Consider the following 21,764-nt stretch of genomic DNA (forward strand, 5'->3'; position numbering starts at 1 on the left):
GAAGATCAAATCAGTCGATATTGTCGACCATAAACCCTGACTGCTCATTGGAGGGTCAAATTTTAAAGTTAAAGCTCAGCTACTTTGGTCATCTGATGAGAAGAGAGGAGTCGCTGGAGAAAGATTTGATGTTGGGAAAGGTTGAGGGTCGCCGGAGAAGGGGTAGGCAGCGAACGCGTTGGTTAGATGGCATCCTCGAGGCACTGCAGATGAAGTTATGTGATATTAGGAAGATAGTGAGAGACCGGAAAGCGTGGCGTGACATGGTCCATAGGGTCACGAAGAGTCGGACACGACTGAACGACTAAACTGAACTGACTTGAAAAGTACTCGCTCACTTTACGTCCCCTCTCGTGCTCCTTCACAGAACGAAACCAAAAGTTGTGCTCAGTATGGTATCGGCAAGGTATCGGCGCCAGCATGTTTTTATTTCTAAAATTGCAGTTTTACGAAAACCAACATGACGTCTAACATGGCTAATCCATGCCCGTTTTCGTCTCTTGTAAATTCCATAAATTTATTGCCTGTTATAACGTCATGATAGTAGAAAATTTTATGGAAACGATGGGGTCCGAAGTTAAGGTTCCAACGAAAAAACAAAACAAAACAATGCAAATAAGGCAAAAAGTCAAATGGTGGGAGGGGGGAGGCCTTGCTTACAAAGCTCGGTCCACAAAAAGGTGGGGATTTTAATGAAATATTAAGGCTCATGTGTACATGTACGCGAGTCATCCAATACCTTTCGGATGAAGTATAAATACATTGCGGACGCTTGTTTCGAGTGCAAGTCTGTCGTCTTTATTGCGTAAGATGTGTTGCGAATAATAAATAGGGTTTCCTCGTCGTCTTGGCCGGGCTCATGTTCCCTCGTCCACTTTGCTGGAAAGCTCCAGCAGGAGGGCCTTGATGCCCGCCCAGGTCTCCTCGCCGGTGGGCACGATCTGATCACGCGGCAGGGTAAAGCCGTGGCGGCCGGTGTCGCGGAGCTCGACCGTGTACGCATACGGAATCTGCGCCTCGCCCAGGGCCCAGTCGTCTGATCCTCCCGAGGCGACATCTGCAACAGTGAAGCGAGGATAGATCGCACGCGCCCCGCCTATCTCCCGTGGCGCTGATGTGTCTTACACAGAAGGCTTGTGGACGTTCCCACGTTGTATTTGGTGCCGTGGACCTTCTCTAGAGCAGCCGTCGCGACTCTCGCAGCGCGGGCCTGCGTTCGGGCACAATCGTCACAGCATGGTCTTTCGCAAAGCAGACTCTATGCACGCGGTCACTCAAGGCACACTGAATAGCGCGGCAAAGAATGCAATTCTGGTTCCGGAATTGTACGCTTCGTTATTTGTAAACTGCTGAACATCTGATATTGCCGACTGAGAGCCAATCACGAATAGGCTCACTAACAGCTAAGTCTAACCCCAGATGTCCTTATCTCCTGACCTAAGCTTACAGCGCCGACCTGTCATAGAACGCCCATCCGCGATGGCTGGTAGAGTAAGAAGACTGCGCATAACTTAAGGATTTCAAGACAGCTTGCGCTGCTCTACTTGGTTCGCAGCCTGCTACAATATCTTGAGTAGAACGTCACTAAAGGGGTTGAACGCGCCATTTTTGTCATAGGGAGCTCATCCGCGATGACTTCCAGTAAGCAGCCCTCCAGGAATAGCTGACTTGACCTTTGCAAGTGTCAATATTCTTTAAACGGGTGAATAAACTGAAATAATGAACGAAACAGTGAGAAGGAAAAATTAAAGAAATCGGATAAAAGTAAAAGAAAACACGAGAACCAAGACCCAACATTTCAGCAGAACTGCTTTCCGCTTGAAATTTTGTGTTCAGCAGTAGTAGAGCGCTGCTTGGCCATCCAAGAACACTCTAAAAGCTCGTATTTAGGGGCAATGCGTCACGGATCTAAAAATCAAATAGTTTATGAAAGCCTCTATTTTGTTTCATTGTACATTATTCATACTCATGGCGCCGTTATCGGTATCAAAAAATAGTTTAGGAGTTCCAGTTAACTCAGTCCTAATGTCTGGCATTGTTTCAGGACGAGTTCAATGCGATAGCATTGGAAGCCTCATAGGGAAAAGAATGTGCCTCCAGTCACGTAAGTCCCAGGCCTGGAGGTTACACCTACATATTTTGAGTGAATGAGTTTCAACATTATTTGTCCCAAAAGGGAAAGGGGCAATGGGGGAGGGAGTGTCTTATTCCGGGTAGGTCTCCGCTACTCTCTGAGTCCCATTTAGGATCTTCTAGAGATCAGGCGCTGAGCTATGCAGGGCTGCCTCCCACAGCTTCATTGAATAAATATGGAGGGGACTTTGGTGGGGCGTGACGAACACAGCATCACGGTGTCGAAGTTTGCTCTGGCTGGGCAGAAATGGTAAGCTAAAGAGAATAGGTACTTGGATGAATGAGGTGGCGGAAAGCGAGTGAGAAATGTGCGAGTCTGGAGAATCTCACGACAACGAGAAGTTTTGCGGTGTCACATATGCCATGAAGAGAGAGGAGGCGGTGCCGCGCAGCAAGCTGGGCCACTTGTTGCGTACATGGCGGCACCTCTAATGTGAGCGACTCACTACTGGCGCCACCTACCGCTTACAGCTCCACCGAGGCCAAGCGGCCAAGCCTAGGAGGGTTGTTGTGTGTGTGTGTGTGTGTGTGTGTGTGTGTGTGTGTGTGTGTGTGTGTGTGTGTGTGTGTGTGTGTGTGTGTGTGTGTGTGTGTGTGTGTGTGTGTGTGTGTGTGTGTGTGTGTGTGTGTGTGTGTGTGTGTGTGTGTGTGTGTGTGTGTGTGTGTGTGTGTGTGTGTGTGTGTGTGTGTGTGTGTGTGTGTGTGTGTGTGTGTGTGTGTGTGTGTGTGTGTGTGTGTGTGTGTGTGTGTGTGTGTGTGTGTGTGTGTGTGTGTGTGTGTGTGTGTGTGTGTGTGTGTGTGTGTGTGTGTGTGTGTGTGTGTGTGTGTGTGTGTGTGTGTGTGTGTGTGTGTGTGTGTGTGTGTGTGTGTGTGTGTGTGTGTGTGTGTGTGTGTGTGTGTGTGTGTGTGTGTGTGTGTGTGTGTGTGTGTGTGTGTGTGTGTGTGTGTGTGTGTGTGTGTGTGTGTGTGTGTGTGTGTGTGTGTGTGTGTGTGTGTGTGTGTGTGTGTGTGTGTGTGTGTGTGTGTGTGTGTGTGTGTGTGTGTGTGTGTGTGTGTGTGTGTGTGTGTGTGTGTGTGTGTGTGTGTGTGTGTGTGTGTGTGTGTGTGTGTGTGTGTGTGTGTGTGTGTGTGTGTGTGTGTGTGTGTGTGTGTGTGTGTGTGTGTGTGTGTGTGTGTGTGTGTGTGTGTGTGTGTGTGTGTGTGTGTGTGTGTGTGTGTGTGTGTGTGTGTGTGTGTGTGTGTGTGTGTGTGTGTGTGTGTGTGTGTGTGTGTGTGTGTGTGTGTGTGTGTGTGTGTGTGTGTGTGTGTGTGTGTGTGTGTGTGTGTGTGTGTGTGTGTGTGTGTGTGTGTGTGTGTGTGTGTGTGTGTGTGTGTGTGTGTGTGTGTGTGTGTGTGTGTGTGTGTGTGTGTGTGTGTGTGTGTGTGTGTGTGTGTGTGTGTGTGTGTGTGTGTGTGTGTGTGTGTGTGTGTGTGTGTGTGTGTGTGTGTGTGTGTGTGTGTGTGCGAGTGTCAGTTGAACGCGTGCTTCGGGGCGGAGACGTGAAGCTGAGTAGTGGGGCACCATGCCTCGTTAATAAAGTGTGTCTCCATTACCTGAACCCCTTTCAATGCCGCATGCCTCGCCCAACTTCCGCCCAGCCTTTTCTGAGCAGTAAGGCCTCGCCCATGCCCTCACACTATAGACCTTAGTGGAAACATGTCGCTACCAGCTAGATTACTCTATCAGGCTGTGTAGAGACAGACGTATGCAGAGGTTCGCAAACACAGCCACCAAAGAATATCTGAAAACTCGATGCAAATGCATAACCACTTTCTAATGTTATTGCATTGCCAACACACGTATCAATATTATATAGGTGTCCCTGTGAAATTTCAGCTTTCATGCTATTACCGCAAGAAAGAAAGAAAGCAACACAGCTTCTCTTTGTAAATGAATGGCTGATTTCGGACTTTCTCGTGTCAAAGCAACTTTTTCGTCTCAGAGAGATGCAGTGCTCCGGGTTAACTTCGACTGCCCGGGGCTGTTTCCTTTTGACTGAAACGACCTTGAATTCCGTCGAAATGCTGTGGTTCGAGTCCGATCCTTCTAGCTTGGCATTACTGATCCGTAATAATGGTTGGTGTTGGATTGGCTCAGATATCTGTGATTAATTCCTTGCTTGAAGCATCTAGAGTGTTCCTAGCGTATATGTCGCTGAGATGAGCAAAAAGCACTCAAACCTATTAACCTTGATTAACTTACAGGCAAGCGACAATGACATTGTATATGCTGCAAGTGACCGCATGCGGGCTCACGAAGGCGAGCACTCACGAGCTCGAGGTAGTTGGCCGGCTTGAGCGCCGTGTAACCCCACGGCGTGAGCCAGAGTTGTGAATAGGAATGGAAGGTGATGTAGGCCATGATCTCGCGGCGTCGGGCGTAGATGAAGTTTGCGATGGCCTTGGTCTCCGGCTCCGAGAAGGCCTTGTTCCCAGCGAAGACCTCTGAGCACGCTTTGCTGCTTGAGCCACCAACTGCGCACAGGAGGCGTGCGCGACGTCATAGCGGCAGCAGCCCGTCTCTGTGGCGGCTTTCTGGCTCATCGCATGACATGGGTAAAAAGTGTTTGGCAGTATGTTGTCTACTAACATCAATGAAAAATTCAAAACTATTGAGACACTTCAGCTAATTTACTCAAACATAACTTAAGCAAGCATCACCTTAAGATTGTTTAATACCAATTGTTGCGTAATGAATCAGCTCGCGGCAGAGGTGCCAGTTTCATTTATACATCTAACGGTAGTGCGCAGACATTTTTCAAATCACATTTGAATGCAGAGAAAATTTACTATACATGACCAGTGTTTACAGTGATATGTACAATTACTTCATCTAAATCGCAACTGATTTCAGCTATCAAATACAGCCATATGGAAAGTGACAGAACAAATTTGCCGACGATTACGTTACTTCGTAATGCGAAATTTGAGCGCAGCTCATCAGCTGTTTAAGCTTTTCGATAGATTGAGGCAAAGGATTTGAGCAAGACATGCATGTACAATTACAGCAAACTTTTTATTTTTCATACATATTCCTTCTTCTAGAAACCCTCTATTAACTGTTCTTATTGTCATGAAGGAAGCTTTGTAGTCGGAGAAATAGATGGATACATCCTCGACTTGCTGCACCAATGCTTTGTTCTCAAAGGCGAGGTCTACGCAAGTAGAGAATAGGCTGATGATGATTACGTTTTTCGAAGTATTGACTGCATTTTTTCCACTTTCCTTGTGAGCATATCAGTTGTGGGGAATGATCTCCCAACGTCCCCTTTAAAGTCGGCTTTCTTCCGCGGTAGCTACTCTAGCTATCGCGGAATGGCGCCAACAGTGGTGGTTAACATTAACTATCGAGAGACGGCGCCAGCGTCATGGCAGCACAAGCGCCACCCCTGGTCTTAGGTCCGTTCGTTTCACCTGCACTACGTGAACTGGTTCACGTGGTGCTGCACTTAACCATTCGTTTCAACGATGCAAGATGGCGCCCTCTGCACCATGCCGTTCGTTTCAAAAAGTGCAGACGTCGTGCAGGTCGAGTTCACGAAAAGTTCAGCAAAACTGTGCACCTCCTCAGCGGTCAGTGCCGAAATGGTGCAGCTGCAGCCGCCGCATGAAAGCAGACGACAGCTTGCGCGACGATGGCTTGCGTGTTGTGATAAATAGTGAAGCGACCCTTATTCCACTCGTCAACGAGAACGGTACCCGTGTTTGCCAAAGAAACGACGACGCGTACTTCAAACCATGTCTACCAAATAAGCACGTGCATGCGTTATGGTTCATGCTGACTTCAATCATGATCGAAGTTTGTTATTTGCGCTTCGTGCCAGCTGCCGCATGGTGCGCATACACATAGATCGATTGAGGCTGATTCGCTTCATTGCGATATGCTGTTTGAAAATTGATCTCATTTAGCATTTTGGCGCCGGTTGATGCGAGTGGCAATATAATTCACAGATAGCCGACCACAAAACGCATTTATCCCTCTATTAAAACCCCACACAGTATAGCGACACTGAGGATATCTTCACGCGCCGGGTAGAAGTATGTTGCTTTAAATATACGAATGTCTTGCACACCCTCCTCGAAGTTTCGAAGAGCGCAGCGCTTCGCTTTTTCTTCTTACTGTTAGGGGACGAAGCCCCAAGCTCATTGAACGTAGCATTCCGTTGTGCAGTCGTGGTGAAATGCCAATTGTCAAGTGCGGAACACAGCTCTGGTCAAATGTCAACCGCTGACGTCCTCACGCGCGCGACTTCGCAGTTCGGCCTTTGTCGCTCTAACGCGAGCGAATTCTGCGCTACAGCAGTATTTGCGACCGAGTTTAGGTTCTCGAAGTTATAAAGCACTGGTTGAAACTTGTTTGAAAAAAAAAAAAGAAAACACAACAAAACAGACATGATTAGTAATTGATTACAAAAAAAATATAATGGATCACCCAGAATATTACACGTTAAAGTAATCAGTAGAATACAGCATTCGAAGAAAATGTAATTCGTTAAAATGAACCATTTGTTTGCAACCCATTACGTACAAACCTGCTCAAACCAGCGATCGTTTCATTCGTGATTTCGAGCGGCGTTTCAGACTTTCGCACGCTGGCGCCCATCTAGCTCTTGGCCAAGTCACATGTGGATAAGGTTGCTGCACAGGAGGAATTCTGTTCGTTGGCTCGAGAAACGGGCTAAAGCAGTAGTTGCTTCATTAACAGGCACATATGCGAGAAAACTTTCTAATTCCTGTTCTTTCGTGCCACGCACGCTTTCACTATGCCTAAATCATCACGGACCAACAAAAGACGCTGTACGCAGCGCAGGGAGTCCCAGATTTCCCCCCCCCCCCCCCCTCCTTCGAGCATTGAGAAAGAACCTCAGACCGTTCGCGCTAAGTGCAGGGACTGCATGAATCCGAAGCAGGCAATCAGTTATTTTATTCTTCTTAAGAAGTCAGTAAGTAGCCGGTACATTTCTTTATTCTTTCAAAAATATCTAATATTTAATAAGAATGTGATAATTCTTAGTAAAAAGCAGGTAAATTTTTGAAAATGTTTTGAAAAATATGTTGAACTGTTTTGAAATACCAAATATGGACAAAAAAATGGCCAGCGTTTGTGCAGATTTTCAGGTATTTCACTTTTGCGATATGTAGGTAAAAATATTCGAGACACATTTCTAAGTATGTACTGTTCGAACCTATATACTCCGTATTTTTTCCATGTAACCATCTTTCGATTGATGCTCAATTCTTTTCCAGTTCTTAACTGTTACAAAGGAGGCGCCGGAGCGAGACGTGCCCGCGCTACTGCCGTACCTCGTCGACCTCGTCGGCTCGTTTCTCCGCGCAGGCGTATTTCACAGCAGAAGATTTTGGAGGGCACTTAAGCTCATCCTTTAAGGGTTAATAGCCCTACCGAGTTAACGGCCCTTTTCTGCGGCTCCCCTTTAGAATCGACGTTTACCTACATGCAGTTTACTACTCGCTTCTGTACTTAATTGTGCCTCTGTTACCTCACACATATAGCATACAGCGGTAGGTAAGCTATCACATTATATGAAAGGCCCCCTCGATATAGATATGAATACAAGCGTTAATCAAGATGTCCGAACGTCGCTGCGTGGCCTAGGGGTTGCATGACTGACTCAGGTCCCAACGGTTCCAAGTTCAGTGCCCATCTCACATTCCCACTTGGCAGCTGCCAACTCGAATAGCAAGCTATACCACCACGAGACTTGTAAATCATGCGAGGTGCCAACTCCTACATGACTAGGCAAGCTCGTGACATTTAGCTGCAGTCTACAACGGTGACGAAAAGTTGAGCGAGATGACCCTTGTTTCTCGCCACCGCCGTATACCCTCATCCTACACTTTCCACATCACGCTTCCTCCTTTCTTTCTTCCGCTGCTGCCTAACTCATTCTCCAGCTGCACTTTCCTCCTCAACCTTTTGTTCTCTCTTTTCTGTGAGGCTGATATTTGCGCTTTTACCATAACCTTATGCTTTCACGGGAATCAGTCTTTTCGTAACGCCAGTTTCAAATTGCGCATTCGTCAGATCTCCGTAACCGCTTCTTTCCACCGCATCCATGCACTCTCCAGATTCTTCCCGAGACATCCCCACTCAGACTGCGCATTCCTTCGCTCTCGCCACACAGCCCAAGCCACTAAGCCACCCGTTGCTTCTTACACTTTCTCCTTCCCCCTCTTCTAAGTGCACGGAAAATGAGTTACATTTCCATTTTGCCACCTGCTATAGCTGTGGCAGGTGGCGGGTGCATGCGATGAACAGTATAGTGTGCTGAACTTTGTTACACTGAGATAGAAATATATATATATATATATATATATATATATATATATATATATATATATATATATATATATATATATATGCGATGAACAGTTGAACCACATACGATGACATTGCTATAACATTTACTTTATTGGCTAACTGTCGTTCTTTCAGACTATTTCTGCAGCCCAAACAGAAAATATGTATCAGCAGCGCGAACACAATCAGAGGAAAAGAAGAATAAGAAGGACAGAGCGCTGAACTTGCAACTTTATTAGAGGAAACTGAAACCCGCACATCTTCCTCTAATAAAGTTGCAAGTTCAGCGCTCTGTCCTTCTTATTCTTCTTTTCCTCTGATTGTGTTCGCGCTGCTGATACATATGGATCGTTACTAACTAGCCCGACAGATCGTGTTATCCAAACAGAAAAGCCGGTATTAGTTCACTCCATTGACCTTGTCACTTCCCCGCATGACAATGTTTATTTATTTTTTAGTTTGAGTGTAACCTTGCATGTCATGTGCATGCGATGAACAGTACAAGTGTGCTGAACTTTGTTACACTGAGATAGAAATATATATATATATATATATATATATATATATATATATATATATATATATATATATATATATATATATATATATTTCTATCTCAGTGTAACAAAGTTCAGCACACTTGTACTGTTCATCGCATGCACATGACATGCAAGGTTACACTCAAACTAAAAAATAAATAAACATTGTCATGCGGGGAAGTGACAAGGTCAATGGAGTGAACTAATACCGGCTTTTCTGTTTGGGCTGCAGAAATAGTCTGAAAGAACGACAGTTAGCCAATAAAGTAAATGTTATAGCAATGTCATCGTATGTGGTTCAACATTTATACATCATTTGACAATATTGCTGCAATGTGGAAAGACCACTTTAGAGCAACATTGCCAGCATATTACTTGTTAACATTGCAGCAACGTTATCGAATGTTGAAAGTTTTCTCATTATGTTGGATAAATGTAGTCCAATGTTATCGCAACATTGTACAACATTGACAATGTTGCTGCAATGTTACAGAAACATATTGCGCTACTAGGGATTTTACTATACTGAAAACACTCAGCTGTATGCATGTGTGTGTGCGTGTGTGTGTGTGCGTGCGTGCGTGTGTGTGTGTGTGTGTGTGTGTGCGTGCGCGCGCGCGTGTGTGTGTGTGTGTGTGTGTGTGTGTGTGTGTGTGTGTGTGTGTGTGTGTGTGTGTGTGTGTGTGTGTGTGTGTGTGTGTGTGTGTGTGTGTGTGTGTGTGTGTGTGTGTGTGTGTGTGTGTGTGTGTGTGTGTGCGCATTAGAAAATTTCTATTACAGAGTAAGGAACAGTCAGCACACGAGACAGTAAAATGGTCAGTGACTGAAAATTCATCCGCACTGGCTCGGCGTCACCTTTATGCTTATACGCTCCTTCACAAAGGTAACCAGATGGTTGCAGGAAATAAACTTACAATCAACAAATTATCTATTATTGCGAAAGCAATACTACTCTAGGTTTCAAGCCTTCAGCATAGCGCGGCCGATAGCCATGTCTTACCCACGTGACGCTGTGACGTAACCCCCCCGCTGGGCTACCAACTCAAGCGGTCGGCGTAGCGCGATCGCAGTCGCGGCGCAGCGCGTGACGTCACACCCCATGTGACACAACAGCGAGAGATAGGCTGGCAGAAGCTGCCAACTTGGGTCTCTCGCTTAACATGGGAGGGTTATGTCAGAATCAGCCTCCTAGGACCCTGACATTCACGTTACCCCTATAGGTCACTAAGGCACGTTCATAAGACTTGGTTAAAGCGGGGCTCTATATGTGGGCTGAGGAAGAAGAAAAAGAGAAGAATGCTTTCGCTCAATATTTGGTTCAGCAGCGTTGAGCCCTTGTAAATTTTATTATTGCAGCTTTCTATAATTTTGTGTACCATACAATTATTAAGGTTCGCACACGATGTTCTAGGTGAATACCTTGATCCCTTTAATAATACCGAAGATAAAGCCAATAGTAAGGTCCGCTTTTGCATGAGCGAGCGAAAAAATCGTCAACAGTACGTAGAAGAGCGCATTGTAGCATCGGCACTTTCCTCTTATATGAAGGGGAGAGTTTGAGAGGCTTACTAAACTCTTAACCGGCGATTGCGCTTTTACTAAGCATAAATTGAATTCTAAACCTGTGAACACATCAGGCGGATCTAGGTTAGGCCTTATTTAAATGAGTTAGGTTTAGCTATATAATAGCCACCGTAAGTGAATTTCAACAAGTACCAAACACTACGTCTTTGTTGAGTCCTTTATGAAAATTTGATTGTGGTTTTCCATAGTATACAGGACTGTAGATTTTACGTGGAAACACCTTTGAGTTAACGAAGCCTCAGCAAATATAAATGGGAACTCAAAGCTAATTTTTGTAGGATTAAGAAGGCATTTTACTAGCACTTTAGTGCGACTCGCCGCCCCTCAAGAGATGATAAGCGACGGAAAGAGAACGCGGTGCACATCGTGATGGTTAGTGCAGAAGCGCGGTGCCAGATCCTTGTACATGCTTGCCTTCTGGTGCCTATACTCACAGCTCCACTTGAAGCCGAAGTTTCGATTCGGGTCTGCACCGCGGCAAAGGAAGCTGGCAGTCGTGGACCTCGTCTTCCGCCACAGCCGGTTCTGCAAGCAGCCCGGTCGTATGTGGACTTGCCGTCACCGAAAAGCAGGGCGATAATGACTCACAAATATGTGCGTGTACTCGTAGCCGTCCGGGTTGGCCACCGGTAGCCCGTACACGTCGAAGGTGTCCAGAATCTTGGTCGTTTCATTGTCATTGCTGTAGCCGCTCACCAGCTGGGCACCAGAAGGAAAACGACACGGTCTCAACAGTTCGCGACCAACGGCCAACGAGAGCCCGCACTCGGCCCAAGTCAGTTTATGGCCTCAGCATGCATGCACACTTCCCCCGGTCGTCAAACTGCTAAGGAACGAGAGCCCAGGTTTTCCCTGACCCAGCAACGAATCCGACACATTCGTGGTGGCCTCGTTGCCTCTCTTGATCTTGGGGCCGGTCCGAACTGTCGGTCTTGAGTGCTTTTGCACGCATTAGCTCTTACCGAGAGCTATAAGAGCGCCTTCTCGTGGTATTCTCTGCTTGTTCATGGCGCTTGTAAGTTTTCTCTCCACAGAAGAGTGCCTGGCGCCGGTCAGAGTCGATGCGCGGTGTGTGCCCTTCAGGGAGCGCACCTCAAGGCCGCAGTCAGGAGATGGCGATGGCCGGACGTATATTGGTGCCCGAAGTCAGGGAAAATCTCGGGTTCCGTCACGTGCGTGATGCTTAAGCAGCGGTCGACCGACATTAAAAGTACACGGAGGCTAGAAGACCCTTGAAGATATATTTGAACAATATATTGGTAAAAGCCAACTGTAAAGCACAGATGAGTCCAAAATGCATCTGGACAAGCAACTGCACGGGCTAAGCTAGACTACTTACACGGAGCCCTGACGCCATGCCATTTGGGATGTATGTGCTCGCTCATTTTATCTCTAGTGCCTTGGTCTGATACTAAAAAAGGTAGGTTGCGGACAGCGCGCTGATGGTTGACATACCATGACTGCAGACATTTCAGGTGAATGGTACAAAACATGCTTAATTTTACTGTGCCATGAATAATCTGTGTAATAAGAACTTTATATCGGAAGTTACTTTTTGCTTTCTCTGTACCGCAACAAATGCCTGAGAGCAACTGTCGCTGCTTTACGCCATGACTGTGGAAAGACCAGTATGCACCCAACCAGCCTGCAGAAGGCGCGCACAAAGCACGCGTCATCTGACCCTGGCGCGCTGTCACCGGGTTTGTCCCTCACCGTCGTATTTGTCAAGACCTCTAACTCGAAGACCGAGGAAAAAACTCGGTTGTAGTGCTTCTAACACGCCGCTGCGAAAGTATAGGCCATCAATTTATCTGCTCATACCAACCTCTTCGAGGATATACATCACGGTCGCGGGGGAGATCCACTCTCTGGCATGCATGCCTCCGTCCAGCCAAACGGCTCTCTTGGCCCGTCCGGACGACAGCTGCGCAAGGAAGCGAGGTAACCTGTAGAACGCTCCTCCTCGCCGAACGTCATGGAAAAACCCATCTTTCATGCCTTCCCTCCTAATATCTTTGCCATGTTTGCCCACAGTTCATGTAATGTCCTGCCAGGGAGCTTTGAGGTATAATAAATAAATAAATAAATAAATAAATAAATAAATAAATAAATAAATAAATAAATAAATAAATAAATAAATAAATAAATAAATAAATAAATAAATAAATAAATAAATAAATAAATAAATAAATAAATAAATAAATAAATAAATAAATAAATAAATAAATAAATAAATAACACGTTCAGCAGCTGTTCTCACACTTTGCCTTCATTTCGGTCACTGGTTGCAAGAGCTTATGTGTGCCGTTGAAGACGAACACTCGCACTCAGGAATTAGAGGTGTGCGATGAATAAATTCCATGCAGAATAAATTTATGCGCAGCTCGACTAGGCACTTGTTATTGATGTAGTTTTGGGATTCCGCGCTGGCTTCGTAAAGCAGCGAGTTTTCACTATAAACGTGGTGTGAAATAAGGAGAGGCGTACAGCTGCCAGTCTTAGTGTAATAATGTCTAAAACAGAACTTAGTGTTCCTGAACGATTTCAGAAATTTATGTCCTAAGTAGTATAGGAAAGCGTTGTGTGGTTTTGTGATCGTTCTCCGTACAGGCCCTCCTTAGACTCACCTTGACAACTTTGAGGTCGCGATTTTCAAAGGACTTTCCTATGTTCATTACGTTTGCCAAGGACCTCCTTCGTAGGCTGAACGTTTGCATGTGGTTGTGGATCTTGCGACAGAATAAGAAAAAAAAAACATTTAATAAGAATCAGTCGTCAAAAAACCATTGCGCGATTGTTCACAAGCTTTTAATAGCATTCGAAGGGCAGTCACTGTTTTCCATGAGTGACGTACCCCTGCGGACAAAAGTAAACGGAGCACGCGATCTGCTTCTAAAATTTTTCACGCGTTGCGTAATTGAAACCGGCAGTCGTGGTATGTGCGAACCGGTAGTAGACACCAGTGCCCTTTTACTTGGACAAATACTGTTTCTTTTTTTTTTTTTTTATCTCCGGTGCAGAAGACGTGATTTTAATTTGATCGGAAAAGCGTGCTCCGTTTACTTATGTCCGTACCTGTACCTTGTGTTATGTGTCCGGGGGTGGGTTCAGATAAAACAAAAAAAAAAAAAATGATCGAAGATGCGTATTATGATACAGACGATATAGCTAGTTTTCTTGCACCGTCTGCATATGCGACTTCATCAAATGCTAGATGAAATGACTTCGCGCGTGTGCAAATTCCTGCAGCTCTCGTAACTCGTATGAAGAACGGAAAAGAGAAGCTTCATAAAACACAAACATCTGGGTAAACAGGCCTCAGCGCTCAGGGACGAAGTGAAAAGCCCGCAGTACGCTCCACTATATGACACAGCTCCCTGCTGACGTCGCCTTGTATCGGCTGCGATGCCCCTGACACCTACACCTACTGCCGATGACCAATGTGCCTAGCACGCCTGAACTCCAGTCATAAACCACACGCGCATCATCTGTGGCCCAGAACTCTACAACGTCGCTACTGCGCACGAGGCGTTCATTTTGCTTGCCTTATGCGAGCGTCTGCTCTGCTTTCCTTGGCCATGTGGCGCGAGAAGCAAACCGAGTAAGAGTCGACAATCTAGCGTACCTTTCGGCCCGCGCCGCTAACTTCAGCCCCATCAGATAAGCAAGTTAATTCTTCAGAATTTACCAGTTGCTCGCTGCTGTAGCTGCCGTTTACGTACCGAGCCGAATTATTGCAATACCACTGCGGGAACCTTCATGGAGGATCAACCCTTAGAGCGGGAATAAATGCGCCACGTAGTCACGCGGTGATAGTCGCAGCAGAGTGCTGAGCCGCTAGGTGACGAAGCGATACAGGCACCTTGCAGATGTGCATCGAGGCAGGCTATAAATCCCATTCAGTCGCCGCTCTCGCGTCAACTGCAACTGGTCTAACTCCTTTATAGACAATTCTCAGTTGGTATACCAGTTGGTTCCCAACGAGTTCCAGTTGGAACCATCTGGTACCAACTGGGAATTGTTTTATAAACCAGTTACACCAGTTACGGTTTTCATCTGGGAATGTTCATTAGAGTTACCCTTGTGTTGCGCTAAATGAGTATGCACCTTTCATTAAAAACTGAATTTAGACCACACCTCAGGGTCTTCAAGTAAAGCGCTCCTGTCCACTTGTAGATCGACGCGGCTCTGCTCCCGCGCAGACACTGCGCTGCACTAGCGCTCTATATTCGCAGAATTTATACACTGCGGTCGGGGATAGTGCGTGTCTGAAGGAACGGCGCTAGTGTGGCATTAACTCTGTTCCATGCCAAGTGAGAATCTGAAGCTTCGCAATTCGGCATCGCATACTTCTCACCGTAAATTTGGTCTACATGTTGTGTGAGCCTCCACAAAGTACAAACAGCCTGTCCTGAGACCGCTGAATAGCTGTGCAGCTTTTAACAGTGGTTCAGGTATACGTTCTGCACTCGTCCTAGAGCAAAGCGACCGATTATTTCGAGCATTTACACAAGCAAACGCACGAAACCGGGCTTTAGGCGAATGATAGCCATAGTTGCTTATGTGCCGTAAAGCACGCCACAATCTTTCTAGCATTTAATACTGCACCTACTGTAAACTGTATGCATACGTACTAGTGTGAGCCACGCGAAAAATATTGAGGCTCTCTTTCGCCATTCAAATAAAACTTTGGACTCCACATATGCGTGTTTCAACCGCACGCGCTCGGATTTTCCCTTGCAAATATCCAGCAGCCAAAACTTTTAGATTCGGTGCAGTTTCTCTCAACATTGTTGCATCAATCAGAACCTCCGCCGAAGTCCGCTATGGATGTAACAGTTTCAGCTTGTGACCCGTGGTCCCAATAGGATAATAAGAGATGTAGGCTGTTAATTACCATGAAGGCCAATTGAAATAAAAAAAAAACAACCGTGACTGCACCTCTCTACAACAGAGCGGCAGTTTCAGTTTTAATAGCCCTACCCAACGCTTCCGTGCATCATCCAGGAGACAATAATAAAGTGTTTTGCGCCATATTCACGCTTCTGAACACAGATAACATTTGATTTTGATGAGGAATTGAGCAAGCCCAGGAGACCTCTCAGCCAAAAATGACTTTACCTCACACTAAACGAAGAAAAAAGAGGAAAAGAAACGTACGCAAAATATGTACCACCCGGAATTTTCTTTTTGATGGATTGTTTTATTTTTACGATTTGTTTGTTTGGTTAAATTTAAAATAGCTACCTGAAATGGCCGTAACAAACTGCTTAGAAGTAGAAATTATATCGCTGTCCCTCTCATCCGTGCAGCACTCTCACAAGGAAGCCAGCTCAACATTAACGCGTTTTCTAAATTGGCATGATGAACTGCAGTTCATCACGTCAATTTAGAAAACACATGCTTTCCTCACCATTACGCTGTATGTGTGCTAGGAGGCATACAGCTTTAATGAATCCTGTTTGCCGGCTCCCCTTGTGGATCCTCGTTTGCGCCCATTTAGTTTGCCGCTTCCCTAATCAGTAATCTTTTATTCGTGCCTCTATTATTCCACACATGCTCATTGGCATACAGTCATATAAGATAACACGTTACGTGAAAGACCAAACGCCCCGCTTTAACCAAGCTGTACCATAGTGGCCTAGCGTCAGCGTGTCTAATCGGGAGTCAAGGCTCCTAACGGGATCGAAGGCTGGAATCTGATCTCACCCACTCATCTCAAAGGCGAAGCCTGAGCTGTAGGGCCTGCCAGCTCGGCCATGTCATGTGATCTTGTGACGTCACACAGCCCAACGACCACGTCACCTGCCAACTGTCACCTGCCAAAGCCATCTCGGTGATTTTTTGCTCAACGCCGACAACAACGACGCCGACGTCTGATTTTCTGGAGAATGGAGCCTTTAACGCTATCGCGTTGAAAGCAACAGACAGGATCATATGTCACTAAGAACTAGTGCAATTAAAACTGGTCACGCGTTGAAAAACGGCTCGGTACAGCTCCCCGGAAAACCGCCATGCATCGCCACTGCCATTACTTTACATTTTATAATTATTTACAGTATTAACGTGATAGCGTTTAAAGGCCCCGCTCATCGAAAATCCGGCGGCGGCGTTGGTTCTGCGAGCAAAAAAATCGCGAGCATGGCGCTGGCAGCCGGTAGCTGACATGGCCGCGAACACTAACTGGACGCAGGGTTACCCTACATTACGTTTGGCAGGAGCTGCCAAACTCGGGCCTCTCCTTTCATATGAGAGAGTGATATCGGAATTATCCTGCCAGGACCATTGCATTCATGCTGCCCCTAGGCAACGCAGGCACAGTGATACAGCTTGGTTAAAGCGGGGCTTTGTATGTGGGCTAGTAGCTAACGCTATCGCGTCATACCCTCAAAGGTGGATCCTAAGTGTCCATTAAGATTTTGCAGCGAAAGCAACCTTACGCCAGCCAGCTCGGCTCGTCGCGTATGCGCGTATGCCGTCGCCGCAAATGGCAGGAGCTGCCAACTTGGATCTCTCGTTTCACATGGGACGGTTATGTCAGAATCAGCCTGCCAGGACCCTGGCATTCACGTTACCTCTATAGGCCACTAAGGCACGTTCATACGGCTTGGTTAAAGCGAGGCTTTATATGTGGGCTGGTAGCCTACGCTATAGCGTCATACACTTATTTAGATATATTTAGATGCAATAAACGCCTTTACCACCGCCACCTAAAACGCCGCTGAAATTTGATGCGTTCAACGGAACGTTGGCTGTGTTCGATGCAAAGCTCGGTCGCCCGCAGCCAGAGCTTTCGCTCCACACTCGTATGCCGTAGCCACAAATGGCAGGCGCACCGAAACCCTCAGGAGACGGCGTGCAGAAGAAACGGATGAAGAGCGCGCCGCACGTCTCGAGAAAAGAAGGAAGAGGGCTTTGGACGGTTTAATCATTAAGCCTGGAGGCGTCGAAGGCGGTCGGCGCGCAGACTTTGCACAAAGAGTGGGCGAGTACGAATCGGCCACGCGAGAGTTTCCTCGCCGCTTCACGAACAACCCCTTTGGAAGTGTGTGTTCATGTGTGCGACCGGCTGTGGCATAAAAATGACCTAACACCTGTGAGTGAACTTCTGCATCCGACTCTCCACTTGGCCACAAGCGTAGCCCTGCAGCCGTTGCTTTCGCAATTCAACTAGGGTTAACTAGAGCTGAACCACAGTCAATTTTTTTTTTTAGAGACTGCATTATAATGACTCGAGATAATCAGTGCGCTTTTAACAAACTTGTAACAGTAGCCCTGCTCTTAAATTTCAAAACATCGCTTGCGTTCTCTTTCACGCAAATTATTCGTGATAATCACAAAAATCACGTCCTCGCAGAATCAAGTCACAGCAGCGCATACTGTACGGTAGACTCGATGTATTATATAATCCGCTAAGTAAAGACTGCTCTTGCACATTTGCACATCAAAAGAAACGCGGCAGCTATCCACAGCCAAAGGGTTGGGTCAGTTTATGAGGTTTAATGTCTCAAAGTGACTCGGGTTATGATAGACGCCGTTTGGAAGGCTCCGGAAATTCTGACCACTTGGGGCTCTTTAACGTGCACTGACATCGCACAACATACGGGCGCCTTGCTTTCGCCTCCATCGAAAAGCGGCCGCCGAGGACCGGATTCGATCCTTGGACACAGCAGTAGAGCGCCCTAACCACTGCGCCACCACGGCGGGGTCCACAGCCAAAGGGTTGCTCATGAAAGGGTTGCCTTCTCCGTTGTAACAAACGCTGAGGTTCTTTTTTTTTTTTTTTTGCGAACTTATTTGCACTTTTTCCGCGCATGAAATGGTATGACACCACTCTGAGCTCTGCACAAAGAATGGTTGCGTCACACAATTGATATGAAATCACGCGCGTATTCTTTCCTACACGTTGGCGCGATTCCATGCCACGGTGACGGCGACGCCTTTTCGACGGGGAGAGCTGTACACACTAACGCGCAGTTTCGGCTCTGGAATGCTGCGACGAGCAGACTCGATCTCCACGATGTCCAAAGGACATAGACGAAATTTTGAAATTCGGCTTCTCTGCATAGTTGGGTCGCCTGCGGCGAAGCGGATGGTGCAGAGTGCGCCGCATGCGTATTCACTACAAAATAACGCGGTCACGCGCGCTTACTTATCACTCTTCGCAGATTTCGAACTTATAGTCGTCAACCTTTTTCGCGTGCGAGCACCGGAGTTATTTGACGGTGGTCGTGCGGAGAAGCATGCCTGCGGAATTGCAGTTTTAACACCGGGTATCGGGAGTTTCGGCACCGCAACCAGGGCCTCACGAAAGCCACAATTTAAAGCTTTGCGGAGTGTATGACTGAATAACATGCGTTTGGGATGTGTATTGATGTCACAGTTATAATAATTTAAACGCGATTTTTTTTTAATTTTGCGCAGTGAAAAGGTTGTGTTAAAGACGCTGTCATATCCACTCAAGGTGCAGCTTAAGCGTCCTCCTAGTTTTTTCTTACCCTCGGTGAGAACCATTGCAGGGACCCTTATATCCAACGCACTATCCGATGTGGCCGCACTTACGGTGTTTAGGCGTTGGTAGTCGGAAAAGAAGCTTCGAGGAATTCTCATGTCGGGGACGTCACTCCTACTTGTCGTCGAGTTATTTATCTCCCTGGAAAAATATAATAAAAGATGCACCCCTTTAGTTGCCTTTGGCACGGAAAAAGCATTTCACGCTATACCCACTGCAGTGACACTCCATAACACACCGCACGTATGAGGTAATATAGGCCAAATTTTGATGTTTTCTTGCGGGAAGTAATCTTAGGCGCTTGTAGAGTCATGCAAAAGCACGTTTTGCATCTTCACAACATAAAGCAAGGCTGTAGTCTGAAACGTACAGTGAAGCAAGTATTGTGCACGTTTTCCCAATTAAAGTTTGCTGGGTTTGGTTTATAGGGTTAACGTTCAGACTGATTGGCAATGAGAGATGCCGTAGTTGAGGACTCCGAAAATTTTCACCACCTGACGTTCTGCATCGTGCACTGACGTCGCACAGTACAAGGGCGCTTTTTCTCTCGCCTCCAACGAAACACGGTTGCCGCGGCAGGAGAAGCACCCGCCTCCTTGGGTTGAGCAGTCTAGCGCCCTGACCACTGTGCCATAGTGGCGGAGTTATTGTAAGTTACATTTGCATAAGTTGCATAAAAGCAAGGTATATACTCGTTTTTCTACACATATACTATCCGCAGAAAACTCAAAGCCCAGCTTGCGCTATACGATGAATGACCTCCTTACTACGTTCATCACTCCGAACATTTCACGATTGCCTTTTATGCTCACACTATTGAACAAACCGCATTTTCCAGTTATTCATCACATCGATGTGACCGCTACCAGCATCGATGCATGGGCCTGCTGCAAGATCACTCGGCGCAAGAGCTGATACAAAACAACCCGGAGTTTTAAGAAGTGTACTGCTACATCGGCCGGTTCAGAAGTTGCTTAGAATTTTGCCATTGACTTATTGTATCTGCCTCGGCATGTGCGCGCAATTTTATCGTTCATAGACGTTCAACAACAGTTTTCGTATTTAAATGTGGAGTAACCATATCTTTCTTAAATATGAACCAGATTCCTTCCGACGCGTCTCTATGTCTCAGTGGCTTTGGCGTTCGGCTGCTAAGCTAAACGTCGCAGTAACAGCTCCCAGCCTCATTTCGATGAAAGGAAAATGTAAAACCACCCGTCTGCTCCTGTACGATGTCAGAAGCGAACCCTGATGGGAGAAATTAATCTCGACTATACGCCGTTCCGCGTAGCTCGTGAGAAGTTTCGAGACGTTACAAGCCCGGATACAACTCAAGTCTGGACTAAACGCCATGCACGAAATCCCCCGTGACAGAAAGTAGTCCGCTGTTCAGGCTTTTCTGGTTACCTAGATAAAAAGCTAACCATCAGACAAATTAAAAGCTCGAAAATGTCGGGGCTTCTGGCTTGTTAGATGTATTGAAGTATTAAAAGCTGGCTTTGTTTACTGTTCAGCGGAGTAATACACACGCTGGGAACCATTAGCCATAGTTAGCAACTGCTGCTTTCTTTTTAGTTTTTTTTTTTTTAGGTTGTATCCTGGTACAGAATTTCTTCCCCCTTCTGCTATTCAGCGGTCAGTACAGCTACAAAATAATGACATCCGACATTTTATTTGCCTTGGCATTAAATAGATAATTAGATTAGACCAGGTCGGCCCAGCACGTAACACCATCGGGCACTGAACATGTCGTTGTGCCCTGCCACTGTCCGGCGGGATGAACTCACTGTTCGAGGTCATGGATGAGCACCTCGCTTTGGATGTCCCTCCGGTGCAGCTGGTCAAGGAAGTGGCGCTGCTTGTTGGGCGACACGCTCACATCTACGAACCGGTGCACACGCGACGGCTCCAGCCAGAAGTCGAACTGCATGCCACGGGAAAACGCGCTGATCAGACAGAAAAGCACCAAAGGTTTTTCGAACCGCTTTCGAAATTCTGAGAAGTATGTGTCCTGAGCGTTCATTTCGCAAGCGACCATGCATGTTTTTATAATATTCCCCCCCCCCCCCCCCCCCCCGGTTACGCTTACTTCCTGATATTTTTTTCGTCTGTCTGAACTACAACACACGCATTGCACATCCTTTATTCTGCTGAGGAATAGACGCGTGTTCGTCTACAGCGCAGTGAATAGTATTTTACGCAGCATCCCAGTAAACGATCAAGTCCATTAGTAATTTGCATAAACATCTGATAACTGCAGCAGACACCTCTGTTATTATCGTCTGTAATAATATACCTCACTGCAACATTATTAACGTTCAAATAGCTTGAATAGTAATGTTCCAGCTAGGTGTGTGCGAGGTATTTATGGATTTCCAGCACGATGGAGACACATATAAGCTGTCTACAGACCCTTATTCTGGGACATGAATGTGGTTGGGACTACGTAACATCAACATACCCAATTATAATTTGATACACTTCGATATTTTTCACATCGTGTCTGCGAAAAGCGCACAGGTGCCCGGAGAGCCTCTCGAGCATGAATGCTGTGTATTTTCAGATTACTTTAACTGTCGTTCGAGTATAGACTCGTACATACATCTTCATAAAATGTTTCATCACAGCATGCTGC

The 21,764-nt window shown here is 46.4% G+C and overlaps 1 protein-coding gene across 1 annotated transcript in view; it reads right to left on the minus strand.

Annotated features, from left to right (window-relative positions):
* Window positions 1–847: 847 nt before the first annotated feature.
* LOC146203262 (carboxypeptidase B-like) overlaps window positions 848–21,764 on the minus strand; it is a 28,401-nt gene continuing 7,484 nt past the window's right edge. The window contains exons 3-11 of the mRNA XM_084585450.1: window positions 20,917–21,053; window positions 19,180–19,270; window positions 13,245–13,346; window positions 12,443–12,541; window positions 11,206–11,316; window positions 11,052–11,142; window positions 4,445–4,647; window positions 1,126–1,210; window positions 848–1,057 (exon numbers count right to left, since the gene is read on the minus strand). Of these exons, the coding sequence (XP_084441576.1) occupies window positions 858–1,057; window positions 1,126–1,210; window positions 4,445–4,647; window positions 11,052–11,142; window positions 11,206–11,316; window positions 12,443–12,541; window positions 13,245–13,346; window positions 19,180–19,270; window positions 20,917–21,053 (1,119 nt within the window). The 3' untranslated portion in view covers window positions 848–857. The remainder of the gene's footprint in view (window positions 1,058–1,125; window positions 1,211–4,444; window positions 4,648–11,051; window positions 11,143–11,205; window positions 11,317–12,442; window positions 12,542–13,244; window positions 13,347–19,179; window positions 19,271–20,916; window positions 21,054–21,764) is intronic.

The sequence above is a fragment of the Amblyomma maculatum genome, chromosome 1 (assembly GCF_055883805.1).
Source record: "Amblyomma maculatum isolate TAMU_Amacu chromosome 1, ASM5588380v1, whole genome shotgun sequence".
NCBI classification, from domain to species: domain Eukaryota; kingdom Metazoa; phylum Arthropoda; class Arachnida; order Ixodida; family Ixodidae; genus Amblyomma; species Amblyomma maculatum.